The following is a 25,976-nucleotide window of genomic DNA, read 5'->3' on the forward strand; positions in this document are numbered from 1 at the left end:
GCGAGGAAGGCGGGGCCTATAGGGCAGGGGAGGGCGAGGCCAATGGTGGCCGTGGGCCGGAGCGGCGATGGCGGCCGTCCTGTCCCCGAGGGTCTGCGACAGCGACCCAGCCACGCCTGGAGCCCAGTCTCTGAAGGTGAGGAGAGGAAGCAGGCCCTGGCCCTCCTCCGCCGTTTTGGGCCCTCCTCAGGGGCCCCAGGAAGGGAAGGGAAGGGAAGGGAAGGGGCAGCCATTGCGATTCCTATTGTTATTGTTGTTGTTGTTATTATGGGAACCAGTGCCGTCTGTGGCTTTTTCAAGGGTCTTGGGGCCTTGTTTCATTCAATGCATTTTATTCTTTCATTCCTTTTTACCTACAATCCCCTTTCCCTCCCCTGGCTTTTCAATTGTCTTGTTCTTTTGAAACTATGAAGCCGCCTCTCTTGAGTTTCCCCAGTTCTGGGGGAAAGTGGGGTTACAAATAATAATAATAATAATAATAATATAGTGATTTAGGATGGCAATATTTGGAAAAACAAACCCTCTGAAGAAACCTGACAAGAAAACCCAGTGAGAGGGTCTCCGTCAGTCGAAAGGACTTGGAAGGCACACAACAACAACAGCAACAACAACAACGTGATGATCATATAAAATAATGAATATAACAATGGTAGAATTCAAAGACATAGCCGCGTCGGTCTCTAGAATCAGTTCGTAGAGAGACGCTATAGCACCTTCGGCAGGAAACACCTTTCTTTCAGTTAGTCTCAAAGGTGCTACAAGATCCCTCTGCGCAACAAGCATAATAATGGTTATTGCTAGTATGACAGCCAGCGTGAAATAGTGGCTTAAGTGTTGGACTAGGAGTCTGCAGGCCAGGGTTCGAATCCTTGCTCAAATATAAAAATCCACCTTGGGCAAGTCACGCTCTCTCAGCCTCAAAGGACGGCAAACACTCTTCTGAAGGAACAGGCCAAGAAAATCCTGGGAGGGGGTCACTGAAGGCAGACAACACCACAACAAAGCGGGATGGTAATAATAATAATGAGAGCCAGCATGGTGTACTGGTTTAAGTGTTGGACTAGGACTCTGAAGTCCAGGATTCAATTTGCCACTCAGACATGGAAACCCTTAGGGAGCTAGGGATGTTTAGCCTGGAAAAGAGAAGGTTAAGAGGTGATATGATTGCCCTCTTTAAATATTGGAAGGGATGTCATATTCAGCAGGGAGCAAGCTTGTTTTCTGATGCTCCAGAGAACAGGACCCAATGGAGCAATGGATGGAAGCTCCAGGAAAAGAGATTCCAGCTCAACATTAGGAGGAACTAACTGACAGTAAGGGCTGTTTGACAGTGGAACACACTCCTTCCTCGGAGGGTGATAGAGTCTCCTTCCTTAGAGGTCTTTAAACAGAGGCTGGATGGCCATCTGTCAATGAGATGCTTTGACAATGAGATGCATGGCAGAATGGGGTTGGACTGGATGGCCCTTGTGGTCTCTTCCAACTCTATGGTTCTATGCTTTACTCATTGGGTGACCATTTGCAAATCACACTCTCTCAGCCTCAGGGAAAGGGAAAGGCTAAACCCCTCTGAACCAATCTTGCCAAGAAAACCCCAGGATAAGTCTGCCTTGGTGGTGGAGTGAGCCTTCAGATCCTGGGGTTTTCTTGGCACAGTTTGTTCAGAGGCGCTTTGCCATTGCCTTCCCCTACGTCTGAGAGAGTGTGACTTGCTCAAGGTCCCCCAGTGGGTTTCCATTGCCGAGTGGAGATTCACATCCTGGTCTCTAGAGTCAAAGGTCCAACACGCAACCCACTGTGCTACACTGGTGCCTGTGGGAAACAACTTGAAGGCACAACAACAACAAAATTAGTGTATTTGTTTGTCCTGTGTTTCCCCCTCCAACAAAACAAACAAACAAACAAACAAACAAACCTGGGACTCAAAGTGGTTTACCCTTTATGAGAAGAATACAAATTGAAAACAAGCAACATGTGAACCTTGGAATAGAATTAAAATCTTCATAGTATTCAAACAAAGCACCCTCGTGTTGGTGGTAGAAAAGAGGGTGCATCTATTCTACAGCAAGGGTTCTCAAATGGTGGGGTGGGACCCCTGAAGGGGGCATGAGAGTTGCTCAAGGGGGACATGAGACTTGGAAGCCCCGTTGCTTCTTTCTGTCCTGGAGGAGAAGAGAAATGCAAGGAGGGCTCTTGGAGCTTCTGTCTGAGGAGAGCTATTTCCTTCTAAGATGTTAAAATATGGAAAATACACCAAACAAAGATCCAAAACACACTGCAGAAATAATCCAGTTTTGAGACCACTTTAACTGCCCTGGCTCACTGCTAGGAAATCCTAGGAATTGTAGTTAATTGTAGTACCAGAGCTGTCTGACACAGAAGGATACATATCTCACAAAACTACAGTTCCCAGAGTTCCCTAGCACTGAGCCAGGGCAGTTAAAATGATCTCAAGCTGGATTGTTTCTGCAGTGTGTTTTAGACCAAAGCATTTTGAGTCCTATAGTTTGAGGAGGGGGTGACGTCCGCATGTAGATGCAAAGAGGGGCACAAGAGTGAAAAGTCTTGAGAACCACTAATCTAGACGCTGTGGAAATAATGCAGTTTGACCCCACTTTCAAGTTCTGTAGCTCTGATGGAATCCTGGGATTTGTGGTTTTACAAAGTCTTTAGCCTTCCCTGCCAAAGAGTGCTGGTGTCTCTCCAGACTATAAATCCCAGGTTCCTGTAGGATGGAGCTGTGGCAGTTGAAGTGGGGCCAAACTGAATTATTTCTACTGTGTAGATGCACCTCCAGTCATCTCCACTGCACAGTAAATTAAGTTTGACACGCCTTTAACTGCGTGGCTATAGAATTTGGGGGTATGTAGTTTTGTGAGATATTTAGCCTTCTCTGTCTGAGGCCACTGACACCAGACCAGACTACAAATTCCAGGATTTAAGACGGAGCCATTGCAGTTAAAGGTGTGTCAAACTGCATTAATTCTGCAGTGTGACATCAGGCAGAGTGGGATGGCTTTTTTTTTAATCCCCTCTGGTCGTGGCTCCAGAGCTCTGTCAAAGAAGGCTAAATGTCTCACCAAACTACAATCCTCAGAATTCCCTAGCAGTTGAGCCATGGCAGTTAAAGTGGTGATAAACTGCATTATATCTGAAGTGCGGATGCAGCCCTTGAGGTTCAGAGCAGTAGGAAAGAGAAGAGATATGGGGCAGAAGAGAAGTGGACAAAGAGGATGGTGGGATGATCTTTTCACTTCAAACAGCGGAGATCCCCAGCTCCCTCTGGTGCATTATTGAAAACTGGGATAGCAGTTGTCTCTGAACAAATAAGGAAGGCTTCCCATCTTTGATGTGAAGTTACTTTCTTCTTTTTAAAGTCAACTAACAACCCAGTCCTGAGATATTTACTTAGAAGTAAGTGCCATTGAGCTCAGTAGTTAGGCTTACAGCTGGGTTAGTGGATATAAGGTGGACTTCAGGCTGAAAGACAATGGTGCTGGCTAGATGAGCCCTATGGGGCGCCATCGTGACGTGCGAGGGGCAGCGCTTTCAGACGCCCCTCGCACGTGACGAGGGCGTCAAAATGGCAGCGGCCTGTACATACGGGCATCGCCATTTTGACGTGACGGACGCCTAGCATCCACAGTTCTCGGCGCCCTTGTGACGTTGCAAGTGCACCATTGGCCCCTTGCGGCATCACAACCGCGCCACAGAAAGAACCCGCTTTTTGCGGGTTCTTTTTACTGCGCGAGGGAGCTGCGTGGTTTGTCCACTGCAGCTCCCTCGCACAGCAAACCAGGGTGCCAATATGACACAAAAGGAGGATCTGTTGAAATGAACAGGAACATTCTTGTGCCTATTGGAGCCAGGGTTGTACGTATTTGCACTACAGAGACCAATGGGTTGCTTTATAGTTACAAAACTGTAAGTCCCTGCAAATGTCAGGGGCTTGATTTATTGATTTAACACATTGACAGGCAGTACCATGCCTGCTTCTTGCAGAACAGGTTAGTAGTTTGGTGACTGCTTATTTTGCCTCATATCTCAGTTTCCTGAAAGGCTAGAGACTTCATAAAACAAGATAGTTTGGAATGTTTGATTTAGGTTTCTAATGTAACCAGAATCTGTACTGACCTTTAAAATGTAAAAGCTTAATACACTCCACATTGGTGATGAGTGAATTACAGGTTTTCAGCATTTTAGTATTTGTGCTCTTGTCTCAGGATGATACAGAGGAAAATTCAAACGATGGCAGCCAACCATCTAAAAGACGACGGATGGGCTCAGGGGACAGTTCACGCAGTTGTGAAACTTCAAGCCAAGATCTCAGGTATTACTTTGTGGGTTTTTTAGAAATATTCTCAAGGTTGTTGTAGTATATATTCTTTCCTAGCAAGTCCTGAATGCATCAACAAAAATATAATTATAACATTTACAAATGCTTGGCCTGACTGGACTTGCTTATTCAGAAGATACTGGTATTCTTAGGCCTGTTACAGACTGCCAAAATGAAGCTGCTTTGGGTCTCTTTGGAGGTATGCTATTTAAATGATGCATGCATCCTAAGAATCCGGAAGCTGCATCAAAGTTGCACTCCAGTGCTTAGGAATGGAGTGTGGCTTTGGCACGACCTCCGGACTCTTAGGACCCATGCATCATTTAAATAGCATACCCCCAAAAAGACCCGAAGCAGCTTTATTTTGGCAGTCTGTAACAGGCCTTAGAATATTTCTTCATGAACTAGATCCATGAAGTTTGGTGTACAGAAATGGTCACTACAAAAACCTGTAAATAAGACATTGGCGCTTTTCTCCTCTAAAATGGAGAGGTAAAAATATATCTCAGAGTGGTTAAGCTAGTCTCACTTTTGCTAGAAAGCTGAAATTTGGTTTAATAAAACAACAAAAAGACATTATCTTCAGGAGACTGGCCCTGAAAATGGGACATTTTATCATCTAACAGTTGAATCATAGTACGTGAGGGTTCATTTCTAGTAGGACAACATTATTTATTTATTTGTCTATTTAGAATATTGGTACAGTTGTCTCCAAGCATTCTCAAGTGGTTTATAATATGACTAAAGAACAATAACGAGACAGAAAACCCTGCTTGTGGGATGAAATGTCATACTGTGGAATTAAACTGTGATTGTTTCAAGCTTGATCTTTCTGTGTTTAGCTTTAGCTACTTTCCAGCTGAAAACCTGATAGAATACAAATGGCCACCTGATGAAACAGGAGAATACTACATGCTTCAAGAGCAAGTCAGTGAATATTTGGGTGTGACCTCCTTTAAACGAAAGTATCCAGGTATTCATGTTAAGGTTGAAATGTTACAAATTAAAATGTGTGCATCTTTTAAATATGTAAGCCTGTACCCAGGGTCCAGTGACAGATTGGTCTTGCTTCCATGTTCAGACTATAAAGGCTGGGGTACACTGCCACTCTTGCAAAGATGCTTGTCTGAAGCTGTGATGTTGTGCAAGTGGTTATGATTTTGCACCATAGGAATTTTTTACTCTAGTCTGCACAATTCCTTAAGCAGTCTTTAAGACTACGTTCATTAAAATAATGCCTATAGATTTTCATTATTTTCTCATTGTGCTGCTCTTTATGAAAAAGAAGTTGACATTTTAAAAGATAGGTTTTGAGGCAGTTGGCTTCCTAAAAGGAATGTTTTTGAGTACTTGAAAGTTTTGAGGTTTTGTTTTCATACCTTAAAACCTTCAGTAAAATTAATCAAAGTGATCTTCTGTTTGTTCCTTGCAATAGCAGTTGCTTCCTTTCCTTTGGTTGCTGATAAACATGACCAAGTCATTCTGTTTCTAGCTCAAGTTACCAGTTTATTAACAAAGGAAATATAAGGATATTTTTAATATGTCTCTGAGCATGGATGTTCTAAATATTATGAAGAACTTTAGACATTGGTCAAAAAATTATGTCCATGAGCTATTTCAGATTTATTCTGTCTAGTTCAATGAAAATATGTCATGTAGATATTCTATAAAATGTCTTATAATCCATTGGCTCAGGTTTGTCAGACGAGAAGCAAAAGAGGACATACAAGTGATTTGTTCTTTTCCTCCCCTGCTACCTGATCTAATGGATTCTGTCCAGCATCATGCAAGCAGATCTACTTTGCATTCTTGTGAACCCTGAAATCTGATCTAGAAGGCCTCCCAATACTCAGGGTCAGATTTGGAAGAGCTGCAAACAGAACTCTTATAGCAGCAGTGTTACGTTCTGCTGGCAGATGGACAAAGCAGAGAACAACTGTGTGCATTTGTGTAATCGCACCTCATACATATATGAGCACACATATTTTGAGTTCCTGTGTGGATACATTTATGAATACATATTTTATATGTTACAGGGGGAGACCAAGAAAATAATGGATACATCATTCACATTTCTTATGCTGCTGCCTGTTTCATCATTTGAAGCTGTCCTTAATTTGTGCAGAGACCTTTCTGGAATTTATACTCCTTTTTGTATAAATAGATTTGCCTTTTCTCTTTAGTTTGAAGGAAAGTAGATTTGGATGAACTACTGCTTTTCATTCCAGACAAAGATTTGGCAGGTTTGGGAAAGGCAAATAATCACGTGTTCTGCACAGTATTGCTTCCTGAGAAAGTAGTGGCAGCATTTGAATACAAGTATTTGAAGAAATTTAATGTATATTTAACTATAGTATTTAGGGGGGGGAATCCTTTACACTTCCTTTTCCTTTACCACTTTTCCTTCCCTTTTCCTGGAGATTTAGAAAGAAGAGATCTATCTCACAAAGAGAAACTCTACCTCAGAGAACTAAATGTCATTACAGAAACACAATGTACTTTAGGTAAGGACCCAAGAAAGCATTTTTATTTCTTTTTTATTACACTGAGAAGTCTTTGCCAGAGAGTAAAATGAAGGTGTCTGCCTTCTGCAGAGGTAAAATTATTGGAAGATGTGAAAGCTGTCCTTCAGAAGCTGATGCTCTAAATCCTATTGCTAGAAACAAGTGGAGCAGGCCCATTGAATTAGTGGGATTTAGTTACCATTCAGTACTCTTGACTTATAATTCAGTATAAACCAATACCTGTTTTGGCTGCAAGAATTTATTTGTGACATGCCATAGACTTTGATTCCTTGGATAAGTGTGTAGTTGGCAGACCTGTTCATTTTTACTGATGCTATAACCTATGATGGCTACAAAACTGAAAAGACTAAAAATTTTGCTTCCTGCTAATATTTGTCTTCATTTTACAAAATTGCTCAACTAACTATTTGATGTACTCTAGGTCTTACAGCCTTACGCAGCGATGAAGTAATTGATCTCATGATTAAAGAATACCCTGCCAAACATGCTGAGTACTCTGTTATACTTCAAGAGAAAGAACGTCAACGAATAACTGATCATTACAAAGAATATTCTGTAAGTTCACAAATGTAATTCCCTAAGATCTTTAAATACACAGAGCATGATATTAAATGTTTTTAGGAGGCAAAGTTTGTGCAAATTGAATTGACGACAACAAAAAATTTGTTTCAGCAAATGCAACAGCAGAACACACAAAAAGTTGAAGCAAGTAAAGTTCCGGAATACATTAAGAAAGCTGCCAAGAAAGCTGCTGAGTTCAACAGCAACTTAAACCGTGAACGAATGGAAGAAAGAAGGGCCTACTTTGATTTACAGACACATGTAGGATGGCTTAACTTTCTTGCTCAAATGACTATAGGTAGCTTCTTGTTTGTAGTAAAGTGATCAGATGTATTTTTCTTGGGAAACATGGTTGTATTCAATATGTAATTTCCCCCTAGACAGGAAAGTCCAAGAACGTCCAGGTTTTGCTAGTGGCATGCAGCTGGCACAGGCAACACCTGGCATAGTGAAGTTGCCATGAATTGGGGAAGCAAGTATTGAATTTGACATAAGAATAAAAATGGGGTTCCTACATGAAGTATAAACTTTGTATTAGTAAAATGACAGCATTGGATACAACCATACTGTGTTCAAAGCAAACATACTATCTTTTGGACTAGCCCCGTTTATACCATCAGTCTACAGGTTTTTGTGGTGTGCCTTCAAGTTGTTTCCTATGGCAACCCTATCATGGAGGGTTTTTTTTTTTGGCCATTGCCTTCCTCTGAGGCTGAGCGAGAGTGGCTTGCCCATGGTCACTCAATGGGTTTCCATGGCTGAGCGAGGATTTGAACCCTGGTCTCCAGGATCCTACGCCAGCGCTCAAACCATTATGCCATGCTGGATGTTTTTCTGGCTGTGTTTAGAAATCACTTAGATTGAAATCACTGTGGACCCAAGCTCTCTGATGTTTTATAAAAATTATTTTATTTTACTTATTTTATAAAAAGTTATTTTATTGGTTTACTTTTATTTATGATCACTTCTCACTTGCCCAGGTTTTGAGAGTAGATGTATTCAAGATGGTTTAGCCATAGGCTTTTTACCTACAGTTACCTTTTCTTATTAATGTATTACTCCATTTACGCTGTGTTTGCTGATCATTTGCTTGCAAAAGCAAGGAAAACATCTAATAGCCTTGTTTTCTAAGTTAAACTTTAGTTGAGTTCATTTTTAACTATAAATGCATTATTTACATTTTATTTTGTATACAGCTCTGACTGAAAATATGATAATTTGTATTTGAAAACACAGGCACACATAGGAAAATACAGTCCCATTTTATAAACTTTTAACTATTTACACGAATTGGAGCCATGCTTTTTCTCCTCCTTGCCTTCTCCCCAGCCACAAAATGTAAGAAAACTAAGAGTACGGATGTGGTTCTCCTGATTCTTCCTCTCCTTAAGCTGATTCAAACAACTGCTAGCCAGATTTTTTAATGCGGAATGGAATGCCAAATTGTAAATACCCATTTGTGGAAAGACCCCTTTGTGAATATACCTGACCACATGATCTAGGAAATAATCTGAATGCATCAGTACATATACACCCCATGTCCAATTATTTTGCATGTGCGTAAGGACACAGAATGCTAATGCTGACTTTTTTATGCAGAGAGTTTAGTTAGCAGTTGTGTGAGCCACTTTTGGGTCATAATGGATTGCAGGAATTGGACCATTCATATATATCCCCAAGATTACATGGTACATTATATATTGGAACATGGACAAGATCATAGTATTGATCATATTTTGACTTGTTATAGAAAAGCACATCAGTTTGTAAAATGTGTTCCTTATTTTTCTTTTTCTAACAATGCAGGTTATCCAGGTGCCTCAAGGGAAATATAAAATCTTACCTACAGAAAGGACAAAAGTTAGTCCTTATCCTGTGGCCCTTATACCTGGCCAGTTTCAGGAATATTATAAAAGGTATGATAATGAAATGCATTTACTCTAATTAGTCTGCTTTGGAGGAATGTAGTTCATGGAAACGTATAAGAAAACACAACTTTTTAAAAGGTCAGCTACATATAAAGGGAATGAGATACTTTTAAAATGATAGTTTGATAAAGTTGCACTAGTAGTCTCTGTAAAAAGTGTAAAGCTGTAACATGAGACCATAAAGGGTAAGATTTGCCTTCCTGGACTAGTTCAGGGGCCTGTCAGGTTCAGTATTCTGTCCATTTGACAGTCAGATCCTCTGAAGTATGCATTCCTCTGAATTTGTTATTTTATCCCCAACATTTGGTATTCTGAAAAATCTTTGTAGGAGCTAGATTCAGTTCAGAGTATCAGAGCAGCAGGCTTTTAGTGCAGGAGAGACCATCAGTCTAGAAACCAGAGCCTGGAACAGATTGTGGGAAGTGTGGTCCAAAAACTATTTTTTTCAGAGCTCTATTCAAAGTAGTACTTTTTTGGATCATTGGTTTTCTGTCACAAATTTTGGTACTGTTAGAGTGTACATGCAGAGCACAAAGGTAAGCTAGTAGTCAGTATTCAGTACTAAATGTGCATGTTAGACATCTAATACACTTATCTGGGGTTAAGCTCCATTGAGCTCACTTGGGCTTACTTCTGACCTTTATCATAATACAGTGTAGACTTTTGTGTGCAATGTAGGCCCAGTACAGATGGGCCTTTTACCACATAAGGAATACGTGCTAGGGTTGCCTCGGGGCGTCGCTTACAGTATGTCAAAATGGCGGCGCCCTGTACAGATGGGCGCCGCCATTTTGACGTTTGTGATGTCGCGAGTGCGACATTAGCACACTGAGGTGTCACAACGGCACCACAAAAAGAACCTGCGTTTTGTGGGTTCTTTTTGCTGCGTGAGGAAGCCACACAGTTTGTCCGCTGCAGCTTCCTCGCGCAGCAAAACAAGGCGCCGGCAGACTGCCTTTTTTGGGCGGTCTGTACCCCACCCTAGTCAAATATTTTAATAGCATGACAGCACTGTGTGAAATTTTTACACTTAAAAATACATATTGTATACTTCTGAAATATATATTTACATAAATGTAAATATAAATATGAGAGAAAGAGAGAGAGAACATTCTTTATACAGTTACTGAGACCTTTTGTGGAACACAGAGGAGTATTTTTGAGTTTGAGCTAGCCTGTATTCTTGATCACTATGCAGTTGCTTAACAAAATATATAGATAAATGAAATAAAACACTGTAAACAATTGCTTCACTCCAGATACTCTCCAGATGAGCTCCGATATTTGCCACTAAATACAGCTCTCTATGAGCCTCCCTTAGATCCAGAGCTGCCTGCCTTGGACAGCGATGGAGATTCAGATGATGCAGAAGAGCGAGGGGATGAAAAGCGGAAAATCAAAGGCAATTCAGTGAGTAAAATACTATCTGTGCTTGTTTATTCCCTTTTCCCTAGCAGATGGGTACTGGATATAAAGGATCATATTGTGAATCAACTTTGTAAGCTAGTTATTCTACTCAGTTTGTGAATTAATCATGATAAGCCAATAAACTGCATGGCAGATGGAACTGAGATTTTCAACATACAGTACATTATGTTCTTACAATTAGTTGTTATACTTCTGAAAATGACATTGCTTTGACTGTATTGTAATTTATAAACTTAAATCAGATGAGACTTTAAAAAGTCATAACGTTATCTGTATGCCTGCTGTTACTTCCAAACAAGTAAGAAATGCAAATTAGCACTGCATCTACAATGCAGAATTAATTCAGTTTAACATGGCTTTCACTGCCATGGTTTAGTGCTGTGTAATTCTGGGATTTGTATTTTTGTGAGCTATTTATCCTTCTCTGTCAGAGAGCTCTTGTCCCACAACAAAGCTACAAATCGCAGGATTCATAGGATGGAGCCATGACAGTTAAGCTGTGTCAAACTGGAGTAATTCTGAAGCAGCCTTGGAAAGCATTAACCTGTTAAATAATAGATTGAAGACTAAAAGCTTTGAAATTATATACTGGTAGCACTTGCTGCTCTGTTAATATTGGGTTAGATCTCAGGCAGTGGGACACCAGTTTTGATGCCTCCTCCCTTCTCATATCTTTTTAAATGTATGAAATTGTGCTCCATTGGCAGATCAATGGATTGTAAGTCAGACTGTCATTCCTTTAATTGGGGAACCTCACGATCCAGCGCTCTGGCCTTTTACATGAGAATGTGGTTTCCAAATTTAGAAAGGTCTTGTTTGTTCTTCGCTGGCCATTAAAAGCAAATGCAATGGTGCTGTTTTTGTTCTAGGACAATTCCTCTGGCAATGTCTCTGAAGGTGAAGTTACTCTTGAAAATCAGGATGAACCTGTCCAGGGAAGACAAAAAACACGAGAGAGAAATTCTACTCCAAGAAAAGAGGGTTCCAAACGATCTGTATCCAAATCGGTTCCTGGGTACAAGGTAGAAGAAAAAAGCCCCTGACTCAGCTTCTTTACTGACCAGCCTCTCTCCTTGAAACGTTTAACTTTGTTTTTCAGAAATGTGGAACTTCTGCTTACTATACTTGACTAGCTACTCTCCTGTTGTGCATTCCTATTTGCTTCCTTACTTCCTGTTGCTTTATTTTACTTGGGGCCTTACTGTTGTTACCTTGGCTGTGGAGTGGCTTCTATTTTCTGTACCCAAATTGGTTCCTAAGCGATCGCAGCCCGAAAAAATGATTTTTAAAAAAGAGGTTCTTCCCCACCTCAGTTTGCAGAGGGGGAGGTTTTGTTCTTTCACTGTCTTCCAAGGGTCGACAGTTACATTTCAGATATGAAGCTGGGATTTAGTTTTAAATAGCTTGCTCCTCAGTGTGGCACTGGACTGGCACTGTACAGTTCAGCTAAAATGTTGCATAAATATATACTGTGTTAAGTTTTCCAGGTGAAAAACATAACTATCTAGAATATAGTTTGTTAACAGTAACATTAACAAAACTTATAAAACGTGGAGGAAGCTGGAAGACAATGTCAGGAGCACAGCAGTGCTTGCTTGTAGGGGAAACCCATTTCACCCAATTAAACCCCTTTCAGGCAATAGTTTCTCCCTCTCCTTTGCATTTAGTGAGGGTCGGAATCAACCTGACCTTGCAATGTAAAATTCCTGATACTAGATTATGTAATTTAGAAAGCAGTTCTGTATTGCAAATCTAGAGAAGATTCTGTGCTCAAAAGTAAGGTCTGTGGTTTGGTTGTCACATTATTTGTAAAGTGAAGGAGCAGAGAGACATGTGGCCCCAAACGGCTCCTGATCTCATTGGAGTTGAGGAAGAAAATACACTATTCCAAGGTCCCAGATCTCTGTATTTTAAACTCGCCCAGAACTTAACATTATTGTATTTCAAGCAATGATTATTACATTCAGTATTTTAATCATCAGTATTACTGATGGCATTTCAGTTTAGGATGAAATGTACTATCCTATTTCAGTGGAATTTTGTATTGAAGTTAAGGAAAATAAGCAATAAACCATTTGGTTTCTTCTGAAACCAGTGGAAGATTTGCTTTATACTGTGATTAGAATGTCAGGGATGTGTACTGCAAAAGTTACAGGAAGAAAGTTAATTCTAAATGGCCAGAAAAGGTCGTTACACAGTGTTTAGTGCGAGAAGTTGTGTGGCACAAATAACATAGTTTTAAAGTTCTGTGAACATTTACTCAACTTTGTGATTTTTTAAAAAATCAAAATGCACTCAGCTTTCCTATTAGTGTTCCACAGCTTTCATTGGAAAAGGCTTCGAGAAATTACTGTTTAATTACTACATAACTACATGATATTAGACTGTGTTACAGAAATGTTAGGTGTCAGTCTTATCTCTTTTCAGAAAATATTTATAAGGGATGTAAGTGAGAGATTGAATCGTTAGCAGAATGCACCTATTTTTACATACATTGCAAAATGTTTATTTTATTGCAGAATCAAACACGTGCCAGTAATTTATGTAATCCAAAGAAATAGCTTGAGATGGCATTGTAGTGTTTTTGAACTTTAGGTATTATATGAACAAAGTTTATGACATACAGCAAATGTTTGGGTGGTCTTCTATTGGAAGGCACAGCATCAAGAACTGATTGCTTTAAAGCTCTTGGCTTCTGAAGATACAGTATCTCTTGGGGTTGGGTGGGGAAATTAGGACTTGGATTCCTGACCATGATTCATAACCATAAATAATTTAGTAATGTAGCCAGCGGCCTACTGGAGAGTTATCCTCTGGAAGCCCCCTGAAATGTGTGTTTTGTTGCCCTGTTGCAGCCACCATTTGTTTCAGTGGGACTTTTTTATACACTCCCAATTCACTGCCTCCAGGAAGGCAGTATAAGCTACTTTGAGAATCCCTTCACTCCCCTATTATGGCACTTTTTCATTCTTAAAACACATGATATATTTTATTACATGAAACTACTAAGGCATTAGTAACTTTACCGTAAATTGCTAAACTGTCTGTAACAGGTATTGATACTTCGTGTGCCTAAGTAAACATATGAATGGGACCTTAGCAGCTGTTGCCAGGAACATACAGATTTTATTGGGCAGCATCCACTGCTCAGATATCATCCTAAAATAATCTTTAGATTGCAATTTTCATTTTAAGTGAAAGAACATTTAGGATATGCAAGCATAGTGTTAATATGCCATGGAAAGCAAGTATTAAAGTGGACTTATCATATTTCCGTTTTTAAATAGGCAAGCTTCTTTTTCATTAAGCTTTTAAAACATTTGTTTGTCTCTTAATGGGGGAAAGATTCCCCATGTGCTATTCCTCAGCAGCCATTATGTGTTACTCTGACTGATGAAGGACTGACAGTTACAGTTGTACATGCAGTATTCTTTTCTCAAGAGTAAGGGAGATTTGCACGTAGGTAAGTCAAGCATGAAGCAAGAGACTGGGTTGCAATCCTGACATCATCCCACTCACTGTTCGCCCCATCCCAGAATTCTCTTCTTCACATTTGCTGTGAAAATAGGAAGGCCTTATTTCTGACAGTGTGATCTCTGGAAACAGATGCTTGTTAGCTATTTTAGGGTTAGCCACATTTTAGCAGCTTAAATTCCAGTGATCTGATTGAGTTATTACATTGATGGTCCAACAAACCATGGTTTATTGAATTGGGAGCAGGTAATGTGCTCAGCCACTCCATCTTTGCTTCTCTCTTGCTTGTCCAGCTGCAGAGGAGAATTCTTAGTTTATCGATGCACAGGTTCCCATAGTATGCAAACCAGGGAAATAGTTTAACAGACCTGAAAATCTCATCCAAAGTCAAGCATTAACAGACATCATTAGCTCTTGTTTCAGCAAACCGTGGTTTGTTGAACCAGGAATATTGACTATTAAATGGCTCTGTGTCTTTGGTGGGATTTAATCAGCTTGTGTGCAGCCTTCATCTTAAAATGTAGTTCATTAGGAAATCTTTGTCCTCATCCTCTTTTGTTCAGTTGAAGATGACAAGGACAGCAGCTTGGCAGGCAGTGTTTTCCAATGTTCCCACAAAGCCATTTTTATTTCTGTCCAAAGTCACTTGAATTGCTTTGAAATGTGAATAGGCTTTCCTTTGTATTTCATTTTTATAGGAGAACATTCCAAGTTTTGGGAGGTTCTTTGAATTAGTATCTGGTGACTATTTACTCTTTGGTTTGTGGAACTGGGAACCGAGGGAAGAATTATTAGTAAATGGTGCAGTGTTCAGCATTTAGACTGTATCAAAGTTTTGACGGCACATAACACAACACAGAAGGAGCAATTCACAGGTAGTCTAGCTGGAGGTGACTGAGAGGGGGTTGGCTTACACTTATCCCATAGCAGAAGACTATAAAGACGGTAAGAAGATTAGAAAAGTGCACTTGCGGTTTTCTCTATATTGATATAGCTTAAAACACAAGGAACGTTACCAGTAGAATGTAAGACTGCAGTAGGATGAACACTGCAGAAATGAGGTGTAATCCTTTTGCTGGGCAGAGCAGGGTATAAAAAGGTATACAAGTAGGAGTAGAATAGCCAGTAGAAGAATTTTATATGTATGTTTTCACTTCCATGGTATTTATTATTTCGTAGAGATATTTGTGAATGTTAGACTCCTTTTATCATTTGATTTATATTTATGTATAAAACAGGTGGACTATGCTTTTTTTAAAAAAAATAAATAAGCAAAAACTATTCCTGAATGCCTCTGTCATCTTTTTGAAAAGAGCTGCTTATAAAATGCCTTGTGGATGTTTAAAGAAAACTCTGGAGGCCAAGCAAATTAAGACTCTGCTACCCAAGGTTTTAAAATATGGATTAATAACTTCAGATATCTGAAATCAGGCTAATATAAAGTAGTGTGTAATTATTTTCCCCCTGAAGTGTTAGTTCTTTCAGGTTCTTAGGAAATAGCAATATAAAATAGCATTATTAGATTAAACACTTTTTAAATAATATCAGGCTTAGGGAGTATTCTTCCCCACTTCCATTTTACTCAATTCTGAGTATAAAAGAACTTAATTTTGTTCCCCATTTGGTAAATCTGGTTTATAGATCAGCTCTCAATTACATAAAAAATAATTAGGCCAGTGCATTACTACTTCCAGATAATTTGGCAAGAGTATCCATTTAGCACTGTTTGGAAGGTCAGCTGGAGGGATCTTTCCGAATCACATTTTTGAAAAGCTGTCCCACCTTTCCTTCTTAGCTTAGTAGAAAAGTCCTGCCAACTTGCAGTTCTTTCAAACACTGGGGTCCATGTGGTTTCCCTGTAGTCTACAGTTACTCTGATACGAAGCAAACAAAGTCACACTTGTAAACCTCCATGCGCCAACATCACATGGGAAGGAGCACCAAGATAGAGGTATCACAGATTTAAAAGGTGCTGCCAAGGTAAATTAATCCAAGCTCATCAGTGCAGGCAATCCATTGCTACAAACATTGCTGATAGTTAAAAGTTCTAACAAAGGAAGATGCACCATCTGATTTAAGTCTGTTTCACTGTCAAACAGTGACCCTAATCTTTGGCCTACCAGAAAACAAAATTGCTTCGTTCCCCCTTCGCTTATTTGGAGATGGCTGTCATGTTGTTTCTTCTCCAGGGTAAATATCCCTATCTTTTTAAACCATTCCTCTTAGGGCATGGTCATGAGGCCTCTGACCATCTTTGTTGCCCTTCTCTGGACATGCTCCCATTTATCAATATCCTTCTTTAACAGCATTTGAACACTTCTTATAGACAAGTACCTATTGACTGCAGATATAGGAAGACCAAAACCTTCCAATGATCCCTGACCTATATAAAGGGTGGGATGTAAAGGAAAGGCTTGTACCAATAATTTTGGTATTGTTTACAGACGACTATAGTTTAGATACCAAATTATCCAACATAATATCACTTGTGACTTTAAAAGAATTGATTTGCAGAATAGACAACAGTAAATGATGAGGGTAGTATGTTTGCTGAATTAGCTACAGTTCAAGGGTTTTTCCTTTCAAAATATAAAAAGCAAGTATGAATTGTTTCCTGTAAGCTTTGGCATGAAAATGTATTTAAACAAACAAAAACAAAGCAAAAAACTTCAAATACTTTAATTGGTCTAATTATTGAAAAGATTGCATCCCAACAGCGATTCAAACATTTATTTATTTATTTATATTTTTATCCTGCCGCCTTTCTCCCAAAGTGGGATCCAAGTTGGCTAACATATGTGCAACATATATATATATATTGCATACCGTTTATCCAACATTTAATTTTTGTAATTTATAGAAACTACCATTAACATATTGATTGGAAACTGATGTGAAATATCAGGAGTTCTTTTAAAAAGATAAACACTGATGTCCTATTTACTGAAAAGTATGAACAGCAGCCTTGTTAGTGGTCTTGGATTATGAGGGCTCCCACAGTATATATAATAATATCCCTGATTGTCCTGAGTTTCATCTGTTTTCTCATGGAAGGGAGCAAGAACAAAACAGGGGAGTGTGATGCCAACAAAATATGCAGCTTCAGTTCCTAGGGGGACAAAGGGAGGCAGTTATTATCTGTGAGGAACAGCTGGGGACACATGTAAAGCCAGTTCTTTGCTCAAACTTTGGACTAGAACTGGGAAGAGGACAGGTGTTTCCTATTCCTACAACTAAGTACCAATTGCAGCTGGCTCCCTTTCTCCAATGTAAAACTAGCTTTAGGTGATCCATATAAGACGATACAAACAGATGTGAATGCGTAAGAGTCTGCAGTGCTTGGAGACCTTTTTTCCTGAGGCTTGGCAGAGCAGGGCCTCCTTTGCAGGAATAGACCAAACGGGTCATTTGTTTGACTTTGAAATGCTTACTTACTGCATTTCTTACACTGTCTAGTAGATGAAGCTCTCTGGGCAGATCACAGAACATAAAACCAATTTTTTAACAAAAGAAAATATAAAAACCTTGAAATATGTAAAATAATAATAAAAAGTAGAAAGTAATTAAAAAAACCCAGCAGGAATGCAAAGAGCTACAGATGTACCATTACGTTAAAAAAATCTGAACCCGAAAAGCCTGGGAAATTACCAAGACTTTTCCTTTGTCTATCTGTTAACTATTTTTTGCAGACCTGTTGCTTTGATACAACAATTAATATAAATGCTATTTCATTCAGTTTCAAGTGCTATGCCAGATTTCATATAAAACAAATAAGTCTATTTAGTAGTGCAATTGAGTGTTTAGCACTCTTCTGTTGTCTTTCTGTAGATAAAAGCAATGCCTGGAATCTGGTCTCAGTTGTGTACAAGGATTTACATAAGCAGGAATAAGAATTCAGCTGTTGCATAACATCCATATCCAGAGTGTTGCTGTTACATAATTATGTAGCAGAGCCATTAAAGTTCCTGCGCATTGATTACAGACACATCAGTCCCAATGCATATCGGGCGCTTTTGCTGTTGTCCGATACGCATCTTCACAATTCACTAACAAGTTTTCTTAGCACTGCTTAGCTTAGTATTTGTAAAGTTACATTAAGTAAAAGGTGATACAAGATTCTGGCAAATTAGTTTGATTTGCATATGCTTTCTTAGGCTGGGTATGATCTGTACAATATTTGTGTAGTTCCCTGTGCACATACTTTAAATACTCTGTTCATTTCTTTTCCCAATTTCTTTGTTATAATCAATGATTCTTGATTTGTCCTCATCCCCCTTTGATTCACATCTCCCGAAAAGACCCATTAATTTGTAGAAATTGAAAAATCAGGAGCTTCTTTTTTACAAACAAAAGCCTGTATCAGTTCTTCTGGAATGAATTTATAGCCCTCTTCTAACCTTCCAGCAAAAGGCCATTCCAAATGCTATATGTGGAATTTGTCTGAAGGGTAAGGAGTCCAACAAGAAAGGGAAGGCTGAAGCCCTTATACACTGCTCCCAGTGTGAGAACAGCGGTAAGTAACAGGGTCTGCTTTAGATATCTCTTTAGTATTTAAAATTATAAGCCATGGGGGGGGGGGGGGTAAAATACTGAATCAAATTAAATCTTTTAAGTTTTAAATGTGTTGCAGCAAACCTTGATGTTGTCATTTTATATAAGGGACACCATTCTACTCCTCCATTGTATTTAGTGGGACTTGAGCATCCACAGATTTTGATATCCCTGTGGGTTCCTGGAACCAAACCAAGCAGATACAGGTCCGCTGTATGTCAGCTAGAATCCTGTATGGCAGTTGTGAATGCGTAACCTGGAGTTGCGACTGTTATGTATTCATGGCCCCTATATAGCTCCTAGTTTAGGAGACATGTATGGATGATGAAAGTCCCAGAAAGTGGGGATTGGGAGTCCCAGAATTCACTACAAAGCATTGTAGCGCCAGCACTTACAAATACATAAAGGTCATGTAAGTTTCCAGTTGGCATCTCTTAATACTCTGGAATGAAGATAGTGTTTTGTAAAATCCATCGTTAAATTATTTCTGTTAAAGGAACTTTATTTTACCATTCTAGTAATGATCCTGGTTTTGATTTAGGCCATCCTTCCTGTCTGGACATGTCTTCAGAGCTTGTGGCGATAATCAAGACCTACCCTTGGCAATGTATGGAGTGCAAAACGTGCATTATATGTGGGCAGCCTCACCATGAGGAGGAAATGATGTTCTGTGACCTTTGTGACCGTGGCTATCATACCTTTTGTGTGGGGCTTGGTGCTATCCCCTCAGGTAATTACATAAGTTACTTTTGTTCAGGGACTGAACTGAGGTTGAAAATGAATGGAGGATAAGCTTTCTTTTCACCTCCTCCTGGAAAGATGCTGACATGAAAATTTCACATTAAAAAAGGCAAATCTAGTAAATCCATCAAGTTGTGTGAATCTAGTAAGAAATGTGGGTGGTAATTGTTATTAACAACTGCAGGTACAGCCTTCTGTGTCAATAATTTCTTCTATTCAGGGATATAATATACTAATTATACCAAATTACTTATACGCTAAACATAATTCTATGCTGAATAAAGACAGTGCATTGAACTTTGCCATTTTAGAGTATTCACTCCCTTTCTAAATTTATCCAAGAGCAATGTGTTGCTGCTAGTCATCTCAAATTTACTTACAGTAATGAATTAAGTGTGTTCCTTAAATCTTGAGGGCTGTGTTTAGTTTTAAAAACATGACTATTGAATCCTGGTGGAAAGAGGCACTACCGTTTCTATCAGTTAAACAACCCTGGATGGTTCAGCATCTAAGATTTCTTTCTGAACTTGTTTGCCAGTGTGTCATCTCTCTTTCACTCTCTCACACACACCAGAGTACATCTGATCAGTATATGATTAGAGTAACACAAATAAAAGGACATTTTGAGGGATGGAATCTCAGCTTTCTTGAAATATATTTTTAAGTTGCATGAAAATTGAGGGAGGGGGGGATACAGCTTATTCTGAACCATGTGTGACTGAAATTAAGTGTTAAAATAGCTGTTTGTAAGAGTGCACAGATTGCAACCTTACTTAAATTGGCCAAGATTCTAGATCAGCTACTTAACTATTGGCCCAACCCTCATATCCTAACATACTGGGCATGAACTGTGGAGACTGATCAAATCTGTTCTCCTGTCAATCAGGGCACAGCAGACCAATGTTTCCACCCCATTCCCAAAAGTGATCTCTAGTATGAGGAGGGACTGCAAGAAGAGACCCCTGTTGCTTGCAGAGGTTGCTGCCCAGTAAGTCAGGATTGGGGAGGACATTTACAAGCCCTGTATAGTAGCAATAGCAATAACATTTACATTTCTGTACTACTTATCAGTGAACTAAGCCATCACTAAGTGATTTATAGTGTGTAAGCTAATTGTCCCTGACAAGCTGGGTACTCATTTTAGCGACCTACAGACGAATGCAAGGCTGAGTGGACCTAAACACAACCTTGTGGCTGCAATACAGGCATTTAACCACTGCGCCACCAGAGCTCCCTGCAGTATTGAAAACATTGCAGTTGTGAATGCAAACAATGTATGGAATCATAACCCTAGTTCAATGATTCCCAAACTTTGTTCCTCTAGATGTTTGGACTTCAACTCCCAGACACCCCAGTCATCATGGCCAAAAGCCGAGAATCCTGGGAGCTGAAGTCCAAAACATTTGGAGGACCAAAGTTTGGGAACCACTGCCCTAGTTTTTGCATTTGATCATGAATTCCAGCCATGGTGCCCACCTGTTTCCTTCCCTGCCCTAAACCAGTGCTTTCAGCAATCTTTTTATACTGTTAGATTTTTTGGGGGCTCCTTTTAAGTGACAGCTCTTATTTTGCAGGTCGCTGGATTTGTGACTGTTGTGAACGGCAGCCTCCAACACCTAGGAGCAGAGGGAAAAGAGGGAAGAACAGCAAAGAAGGATAAAAAGAGTTACATCCTCTATTAAACTGCACAAAAACAAGTGCTAAGCTTGGTGCTATTTTACCTACCACTCTGTATAAGGAAAAACACCACTGAAAACACTGTTCACAAAATAAAGTTTTTAATTTCAGTACAGTGGGGACGATTATTGGGTACGTTCTCTTCACAGCTTTGCTTTGCAAATGGCAGTCCCAGACAGAGGAGAAATAGTCTCTCTTATCTGTCAGCAGGGAATTTGTTAAAAGGATTCAGAGCTACGCAGCAGTCACTTTTGTATTTTAAAAAAGCTGCACAGCAGGTATATTGCATAGCAGCCACTTGTGTTCTTCGGCAGAAAAGCCCGTCATCTTCAGACCATATTCCTCCTCTTGCACAAGCTACCTCTTTCCGGCTGAATTAAACATGATACAGTAATTAGATCTGTCAAGTCCAGCTGTTAATGTGCTTGGGGATAAATGCTTAATTCTAGAAAAGAAACAACTACAGCTGTTTGCCAATGGAGCAAACCACCCTGGTAGTAGTGAGCTCTTTTTTATCGGAGGCTTGTAAACAAGGTTTAAATGTCTGTTTAAGGAGGCTTTAGCTGTGGATGGCTGCAGTGGTTGGCTGAGATGACTTGAGATCCTTTTCAACTCTTGTTTTTCCTTTGCCAGATTATGCATGCAGACTAGATACATGCCTATCTGCCACCCAGGAGTTATAAACAAGTAACAGTAGTGGTATATTGCAGTTGTGGCCTACTATTGGAATAGAGTCATTCAGTCAATATGTTTTACCCGTATTCTGACTCACTGTTCCATAATTGATTCATTTCGTCTACTCTATTTGGGACTAACAGCCAAGATATGTAACTCAGTTCACATTCCAAAAACGTTTAAAATGAACTGAGTCCTATTCCACTCTTTTATGAAAGAAAAATTATACAGCCTTTATAATCAAAATGTAGTGAAATACTGGATGCAGATTTGTATTTCTAAAGTTCTGAAAACCTTTATATAGAAAATAATTTTTATTCAAAGTCATTATACTATTTGTTTTTAACCCTGATCAGTTAAGGGGACGCTGTAAAAATACTGCAATGCTGCGGCGTATGTAGCTCTGTGGGTTAATTACAATATAAAATTAATTATGGCTTTATTCCCCCGGCCCCACAGTTAGTACGAATCCTCAAAGACCAGTCTTTGTTCAATTGTACTCAAGAGAGCAGTTGCCTACCTATAAATCTAAAAGAGAATTTCAAGTATTAGCTTGAGTATTCCAATCAGTATAGTCCAGAAGACCGATTCTTCATCCTGAGAGTCATCTTCTGTTGAACGGCGATGCTTCTGGCTTGTGTCCATCTCTTCCGGATTATAGGAGCCACCTCCAAAGGGAGATTCGACAACCGTTGGATCATAGAAAACCTTCATTTCAAATTCACTCTCCCGGTGAGAAGGGTGACCATAAATCCCTATTCCCACCGGGCGGTGAAAGTGCGCAGGTATATAAACCATGTCCTGGCCACAAGTTACAGACTGCAATTCATAGTTGTCAAAACTGGGGTGAAGGGTCACGTCAGAGACGTACAAATCTGCGTCTCCTTTCAGGCTCTGCATGTGAAGCACTATCTTCCCTTCGTGGTTGAGTCTTAAGTAGCTGTAGTTTCCAGCACCTATCGGACCGCGAACCACATGCAAGAGAAGCCATTCTTCAGGTATCTCTTCGTCCTCGTTGTATGCACTTGCCGTTAGGAGGCCTTGAAAAGCAAGCAGCATCACTAGTAATCTCTTGCAGCGAGTGGCCATCTCCCCTTGCGTTGGATACAGAATGAACTTGTGTCACATGGGACCAATCTTTCAAAGAACGAGATTTAGGTTCTCATAGGAACAGTTATGAAATTGTACATAGCCAAGCGTGGGGTAGTGATTTCAGAGTGGATGACTGGTATCAGGGATCATCCCCTGCGTGGCCATGTAAACCGTGGATGAGTTACACACTCTCAGCCCCGGAAACCCTGAGATAAGTTCACCACAGGATCGTCATAAACTGGAGTCAACTTGAAGGCACAAAACAACAGATTCAATTTACATCATTGTGTTTAAGACACTATACTACAACATTTTAAAGATTTTATTACTATCTCATAAGTTCCAAAGTGGCAACCGCATGAAAACACAGAGCTGACCATTTCTTAGGCAACTAATGTTCAAATGGATTAAGAGTCAACCTCACGTGGTGCAAACCCACATTACTGTGTATATTTTGGTCCTAATATCTAATTGCAGTTACAAAATATGAGAACACAAAACCTAGGAAAATGCTTTCTGAAAGGATGAGAAATCAACCTTGGTTAAGAATGATTGAAACTGGATTGTAAGAGCTGTGTAGAGGCCTACTTTTCTGCATCATGTGAAGAGAATGGCTCCGTTGCAGATTGAACAAATCTTCCCTGTAGTACAAACAAACACGCAGTTATCTCTGCCTACTAAGAGGAATACCCGGTTTTGTATCAGCTAAAGTACAACCTAAACCAATGGTGGGAAAAAAGCAGCTCCTCAAAGGTTGGACTGCAGCCCCCGTATCCTTCACCGGTGGCTACATCTGCTGGGAATGGCAGACCATCCTCAAAGGAGCCACAGACCTTTGCTGAAAGTTACAACTATCAAGGAGACAGGCATTTGCTGAGCATGTGGATCCAACCTCCACGTTGCACAGGAATCATCACACCTCCACATGTTCCTCCTTGCAAGTCCCAGCAGTCTTAGCCAGCACAGCCAAGGGGCTATGCCAGCAGAACGGAGCACTGCAATGCCTGGGCACATCACACTGTTGGCAGGTCCTACGCCAGAAGGCAGTGAAACCTATCTAGTTCCCTAAGTCTGCCCCTCATAGTGCTGCATGGTTTCCAGACCCTTCACCATTTAGTCACCCTCCTTTGGACAGCTCCAGTTTCTCACATCCTTTTGAATTGTGGTGCCAGAACTGGACACAATATTCCAGGTGGGCCTGAGCAGAGCAGATAGGTGACAATATTACTTCCCTTGATCTAGACACTATACTTCTATTGATGCAGCCTAAATCGCATTGGCCTTTTAGCTGCTGATCGACTGTTCATCATGTTCAACTTGTGGTCCACTTGGACTCCCAGATCCCTTTCCCACATATAATTCTCATTCAGCCAGGTGTCCCCCATAATCCTATATCTGTGCATTTTATTTTTCCGCCCTGAGTGCAATACCTTACATTTCTCTGTGTTGATTTCATTTTGTTAGCTTTGGCCCAACTTTCTAGTCTATTCAGATCATTTTGAATCTTGATCCTGCCTCTGGAGTATTAGCTATTCCTCCTAATTTGGTGTCATCTGCAAATCTGATAAGTATGCCCCCAATTTGTCATCCAGGTCATTGATAAAGATGTTGAATAGCACTGGGCCCAGGACAGAGCCCTGTGGGACCCCACTGGTCACTTCTCTCCAGGATGATGAAAAGGAGCCCTTGTTGAGCACCAATTACAAATTCATGTAACAGTTGCCTTGTCTAGCCCACATTTTACAAGCTTGTTACAAGAATGTCAGGGGAACCCAGTCAAAGGCCTCACTGAAATCAGTTATATTATATCCACAGCATTCCCTTCATCTACATGGGGCTACATTTGCACAAGTTCAGAAGCTTCAATTGGTTCAAAATGCGGCTGCCAGATTGGTCACCCGAACACCTGATCTGACCATATAAGACTTGCATTAAATCCCTTCACTGGCTGCCAATCAGCTTCTGGGCCACATACAAGCGTGTCATAAGTGATCTTTCTGGCATGGCTTGTTCCTCTGGTCAAGCAACCAGATTGTCCCCATTGGCCAAGCTAGGATCCCAGGGGTCCTGTACATGGAGTTCGTGTGCCTTCTAGTCATTGCCGCTTATGCGACCGTGGGCTGTGCTATTGGCAAACTTCCCCAGAAGGAGTCGCCTTGGCCCTCCTCTGAGGCTGAGAGAGTGTGACCTGGCCAAGGTCTTCTGCACAGCCGGGCCTGGATTCGAACCCTGCTCTCAGAGCCCACTGTCAATGCGGGGCCAAACTGCCTCATCGCTAGAGGCCCTCAACTCTGCCTGTGATCGAGGTTCATTTTCATTTGCTGCTTGCTACCTTTTATTATTTAATGCTAATATGTTTAATATGTATCTCATCATTTTTTATATACACCAAAAGCAGGTTTGTCTTATCTGCTTAACTGACATCTACAGCGCTGTGTAAATTTACCGTGATCTATCATTTAAGCTTAATATAATAATATAATAATTTGGGACTACCGTTCCCAGAATCCCTGGTCATTGGCCAAAGAGGCTGAGGCTTCTGGGAGCTGGAGTCCAAAACCTCTAAAGGAAAAGGGCCCAGTGTGGGGACCGCTGCTCTCCAGGATAAACGCCGCCGAACTCGGCGGGCAAAGCCCTGAATTCTAGAAGGCGGCACCGTAAACCGGGATAACCTTCCTCACCCTTCGCCTTCGACGAAACTGACAGGAAACCGCGACCGCGACTAGGCCCATCCTTCTCAAGCCACGCCCATTCCCATCCGCGAGGCTTCATCGACCTCTGGAGTGGGCGGGGATAGGCGGAGCCATGGAGGTGAACCAATTCTCTCTCCTCTGTAGAGCTACGATTTAGAATGACACACCCCTCGATGAGGATGAGCGACTTCCGAGTATCCATCGACACTGCTTCACAATGCTGCTGCTGGAGTTCTTCACACTGTGCCCTTTAAAAGATCTTTTTGGACTTCAGCTCCCAGGATCCCAGTCCATT

General features: G+C 40.5%; 2 protein-coding genes across 5 annotated transcripts; one reads left to right on the top strand and one right to left on the bottom strand.

The window, feature by feature from the left end:
* Positions 1-21,331, top strand: PHF10 (PHD finger protein 10). Of its 2 annotated transcripts, none has more exons than XM_042468320.1 (12): positions 1-136; positions 4,224-4,330; positions 5,179-5,309; positions 6,757-6,840; positions 7,283-7,416; positions 7,534-7,683; positions 9,229-9,338; positions 10,610-10,760; positions 11,648-11,800; positions 18,657-18,765; positions 19,345-19,533; positions 21,119-21,331. In XM_042468320.1, the coding sequence occupies exons 1-12, from the start codon at positions 68-70 to the stop codon at positions 21,202-21,204; spliced, it is 1,473 nt and encodes a 490-aa protein (XP_042324254.1). In that variant the 5' UTR covers positions 1-67; the 3' UTR covers positions 21,205-21,331. The 2 variants fall into 2 exon arrangements, with proteins under 2 accessions (XP_042324254.1, XP_042324255.1); XM_042468321.1 differs by having other exon boundaries at positions 6,763-6,840.
* On the bottom strand, positions 21,306-25,756 carry C5H6orf120 (chromosome 5 C6orf120 homolog). 3 transcript variants are annotated; one of them, XM_042468323.1, is made up of 3 exons: positions 25,670-25,742; positions 23,577-23,629; positions 21,306-22,990 (listed from the first exon to the last, which is right to left on the bottom strand). In XM_042468323.1, exons 2-3 carry the CDS (start codon positions 23,587-23,589, stop codon positions 22,425-22,427), a joined length of 579 nt encoding a protein of 192 aa, XP_042324257.1. In that variant the 5' UTR covers positions 23,590-23,629; positions 25,670-25,742; the 3' UTR covers positions 21,306-22,424. The 3 variants fall into 3 exon arrangements, with proteins under 3 accessions (XP_042324257.1, XP_042324258.1, XP_042324256.1); XM_042468324.1 differs by lacking the exon at positions 23,577-23,629 and having other exon boundaries at positions 25,670-25,756; XM_042468322.1 differs by lacking the exon at positions 25,670-25,742 and having other exon boundaries at positions 23,526-23,629.
* Between the last annotated feature and the right edge of the window lie 220 nt (positions 25,757-25,976).

This window comes from Sceloporus undulatus, chromosome 5, assembly GCF_019175285.1.
Source record: "Sceloporus undulatus isolate JIND9_A2432 ecotype Alabama chromosome 5, SceUnd_v1.1, whole genome shotgun sequence".
Classification (NCBI taxonomy): domain Eukaryota; kingdom Metazoa; phylum Chordata; class Lepidosauria; order Squamata; family Phrynosomatidae; genus Sceloporus; species Sceloporus undulatus.